The sequence below is a fragment of the Arachis duranensis genome, chromosome 9 (assembly GCF_000817695.3).
Source record: "Arachis duranensis cultivar V14167 chromosome 9, aradu.V14167.gnm2.J7QH, whole genome shotgun sequence".
NCBI lineage: Eukaryota > Viridiplantae > Streptophyta > Magnoliopsida > Fabales > Fabaceae > Arachis > Arachis duranensis.
In genome coordinates, this window is record NC_029780.3 from 101,294,751 (window position 1) to 101,299,305 (window position 4,555).

General features: G+C 44.6%; 1 protein-coding gene across 1 annotated transcript; it reads right to left on the minus strand.

The window, feature by feature from the left end:
• Positions 1-918: 918 nt before the first annotated feature.
• LOC107466420 (uncharacterized) lies at positions 919-2,424 on the minus strand. Its single transcript, XM_016085396.1, has one exon. The coding sequence runs from the start codon at positions 2,422-2,424 to the stop codon at positions 919-921; it is 1,506 nt and encodes a 501-aa protein (XP_015940882.1).
• Between the last annotated feature and the right edge of the window lie 2,131 nt (positions 2,425-4,555).

The following is a 4,555-nucleotide window of genomic DNA, read 5'->3' on the forward strand; positions in this document are numbered from 1 at the left end:
TGGCCGCTGAGGATGTAGTTGGATCAGCATCAACTATGGATCAGCCGACGTTCGACGTGGGTTCTAGCTCACAGCTGTTTGGGAACGTGAGCCCATATGGTTTTGCCGAGTTTACGACCGCGGCTGTTGGGGTGGACATTGCTGATCCTGTTACTGAGTCCGAGTTTTACAGAGACATAGCTGACATGCTTAGGGATGATGATCAGACCCATTATAGGCCACAGATGCCTGAGGAGCATGCCCAGTTTAGTGCTCAGCAGCCAGGCAGTGACGATGTTCAGGCTCAGTTGGCAGTTGACCTGAACGAGCCAGCAGTTTTGCCGTCCGACCCATGGTTTGCTTTAGGAGGGACACCTGCCTCCGCTTTCAGCGCGGCTCCCGCACACCCCACAGCACCAGCGGCAGATCACAGACCTAGGCGGGTTAGACGTCCTCCTTTGTGTGGCACCGGAGGGCACTTGCTTGGCCAGTTCGATGATGATGACAGTGACACCATTGAGGATTCTGATTAGTTATGTTATATGTTCCTGTCCAGTACTTTCTTTGTTTATTTATGTATTGATCATGGTAGTTACGTTATGTATTGAGCATGCTAATTAGTTTATGTATTGTGCATGCTTGTTAGTGTTTATGGATTTCAGACTTATTGTTAAATATTATTTATCTTTTGACCATGTAGTGTAACCTGCTTCAGAATATTTGATGTGTTCCTCTATGGTTTATATTATAATGCACATTATGAAAGATATCTAAAGTGGTTTAATGAAACTGATAAAATAAAAGGAGTTTATTATACTGAGATTTCGTTGTTGATGAAACACGTTGACAGTGACATACTTAACCAACGACGCATTACTAACATTATTTAGACCACGAAACAAATGAGACAGCATAAAAGAGGGTTACACAACATGAGATCTACGCATCCCCTCCACCACTTTGTGATCGCTGGTGACAGTTCCTTCGCGTATGCCCAGGCTGACGGCATAGCCCACAACGCTTCGGCTGATTCTCTTGAGACTGATCCATGCTTCCACGGATCCTGCTTGCCTTTGGACGACCTTCCTTTGCACGCCGCAGATTAGGGTCAGGAATAATGGTTGGGCCACCATATGGAGGCCACAGGCCTTCAGGAATAGGTGGGAGAAACCCCTGCTTGTAAACGTTGAACACCTCAGTCATACGATACACTTCGTGAACATATGACGCCCAGTTTAGCCGGGAGTAGGCGCAACAGGCAACGGCGTGGCAACATGGATAATGCAGCGCCTGGAAGTGGCCACAGTCGCATCGGTGATCTTTAAGGGAAACTCTATAGCTACCCAGCGAGAAGGTCCCCGTTGGTGTTATCTCAGCGACGGTGTACTCGAACTGATGCCTGTCGTATAATGTCACAGTAAAGCACCTTGAGTCTCTAAGGTTCCGCTCAATAGCCTTGACCAATGCCTGACAGAATTCATGGCCGGATCCGAGTTGTGCCTCTGCTGTCTGTCCCCGGACCACAAATAGCTGAGCAAGCCTCCCGTAGGTTGACTTAACCAACGATGTGACCGGGAGGTTGGGAGTACCCTTTAGCACGGAGTTCACACATTCACTGATGTTTGTGGTCATGTGCCCGAACCGTCGACCAGCATCCTCATGTTGGGTCCATTTGTCATACTCCATACGGTTGGCCCAGTCACACATTGCTGGATTCTCAGTCCGCATGATGTCGAACCAGTAGTAAAACTCTACCTCAGTCTTGGCGTAGGCAGCATTGACCAGTAACCGCCTTGAGTCCTTACCTTTGAACGTTAGGGCGAAATTCGCTGCCACATGCCTTATACAGTAGGCCCGGAAAGCACGAGGAGGCAGCCATCCAGTCTCAGGTGCCTCAAGGGCCGCCTTGATCCCATTATGCCTGTTTGAGATAACAAGGATACCCTCCTGAGGAGTCACATGCTCTCGGAGGTTGGACAAGAAAAATGACCACGACTCTGCATTTTCCCCCTCGACAAGGGCGAATGCTATCGGCAGGATGTTCGAGTTTCCGTCCTGAGCTATCGCCAACAGCAGCGTCCCTCCATACTTCCCATACAAGTGGGTACCATCAATACTGACGAGTGGCTTGCAATGCCGGAATGCCTCGATATAGGGTGGAAATGTCCAGAAAAGTCGGTGAAAGTACACCGTCGACTCATCAACCCCACCACCAATCTGAACCGGAGACGTCTTCAGCACCGTGATTGTTCCCGGCATTGTCGCCTGGATCCCTAGCATCCAACGGGGCAACTCCGCGTAAGACTCTTCCCAATCTCCATATATTTGTGCCACTACCTTCTGCTTAGCCATCCAAACCTTCCTGTAACTAGGCCTGAAACCGTAATCAGCTTCTGTCGCTTGTTGAAGTACCTTTACCGTAACCGCAGCATCCGCCCTAACCATAGGAAGAATCCTCGCACATATAACGTTATAATCCAGCTGACGGTGATCACTTGAAATAGAAGTTACGAGGCATGTGTGTGGCCCGTTGTACCTCCTAACCTCCCAAGTTCCCTTTCGTGCACGAAGCGCTACACGAATCAACCAAGTGCAACCATTGCCGAATTCCTTGCATTTTCCATGATACTTCAAATGATCCGATTCGATGACTCTGTACTCAACACCTCGCCGGATGCTATAGTCCTTCACACTGAGCACAGCTTCATCTTTACTCTGGAACGATTGTCGCCGCCTGTGTTTTCGTCGCTGTCACCATCGATATCAACAGGCTCCTGGTCAGACTCATCGTCACGCATTGCATTCTCTACTTGATCAGGTCCACCAAATTCTTCGATATAAGGTACGAGGCCACTACTGGTGCCCACAACGTTGGGAGGCTCAATGACTGCTGCATGCTCCAAAGGGACAGAACCAACAACCTCCGTTTGTTCTAAGTCAGCCGCAAAAGAAGGTGATTGAACTGGCGGAAGATGCGGTCTGACCGCAGGCATCGAACTAGATGCACCACCCGCGGAAGCTACGCAAGGAACTGGAGCGGATGCCCCAGAACTATCGACACCAACCTCCAACTTTGCGAACAACTCATGGATTCTGATCTCCGGAAAACTCCTTACACAGTAGAACAGAACCCTAATATCTTCATCAGCCTTAACCGCAAAGGTTTCATACTGAACACCGGTCGAGACAACCGCCATGGGAATCTTGTAGAATAGTTTCTTCACCCACTTGCAACCCAAGACGCCAAGCTTCTCCAAGATACTGTTCTTCAAGTCCGACAAACTCATCGACGAACTGATAAAAATACTTAGTGGTTCTCTGTCGGTGAACTTCACACCTTGGCTTTTGCTTTTTTTTTTTTTTTTTCCAGAGCAATGCACCAGAGCAAGAAAGCTCTCTTCCTCACTAGCCATTGTGAGAATGATCTCTTCTGGTGCTTGAATCACCAACATATATATAGATTTTCCGTCATAGTAAACCGTGGCAACCCACCACGTTTTTTGCCCATTATCCTACATAAACCGTGGTAACCCACCCGGTTTTATGTGCTTATATCTTTTCCTCATAAACCGTGGTGACTCCCTACGGTTTATGCTTGCCAAATTTCCTTCATAAACCGTGGTGACCTAGCACGGTTTTCTCTTACAAAATTTTGCTCCTAATCCGTGGTGACCTCCCATGGTTTATGCATGTCTAGAAACCGTGGTGGGTTGCCACGGTTTACATATAAATCCGTTTTGCACAAAATCGTAACAACAAACAGATTTGTACATTTACATAAAGAAATCTCTCTTTTTATTTATTTAAGTAAATTGCCCTGATAATAATATACGAAACTATTTATGCTGACATTCAAAATTTGAAATCCGCAAGAAACAAACTATGCTTTATACACCAAGCTTGAAGTGTACCTACCAAATTGCATTTAAGAAATATTATAGTGGCTTTAAAAGAACTTAATTAGTATACACTAAAAAATATGATATATGCAAAATTAAAGATTGACCTGTATATTGTTGTTAACGTGGAAATGGAATCCAATCGAGGCTTGAAGGTCCCATTGAGGATCGTCAACTGAAATTGTCAGAAGTTGGGTGAGACTCTGACAATCCATCACTTCCATTCAAAAGAGACTGGGTTGTGCAATTTGCATTCCCACTACCTACTTCATCATGTAACTCAGCGTACCATCAAGAAAATAAAGAACCCTAATGCCCAATTGCCAATATTTTATAATCTAATAAATGTTTTATACAAAAGGTTAATGAGTTTAATTCTTTATTAATAAGGGTAATTACTCAAATCAATCTCTAAAAATTTAAAATTAGACACTTTAGTCCAAAAAAAAAATTAATACATAGATTAATTTTAAGGTTTTACTCCAATAGACAAATCAGTCATCAGTTCATTTTTCGACGAAGTAATTATCTAAATCAGTTCCCAAAGATTTTAAAAATGGACATTTTAGTCCCAAAAAAAAATTAATGTACAAATTAATTCTCAACGTTTTTCTCTATTAGACACAACAATTTTCCGTCCAAAAATAATAATAATAATAATAATAATAATAATAATA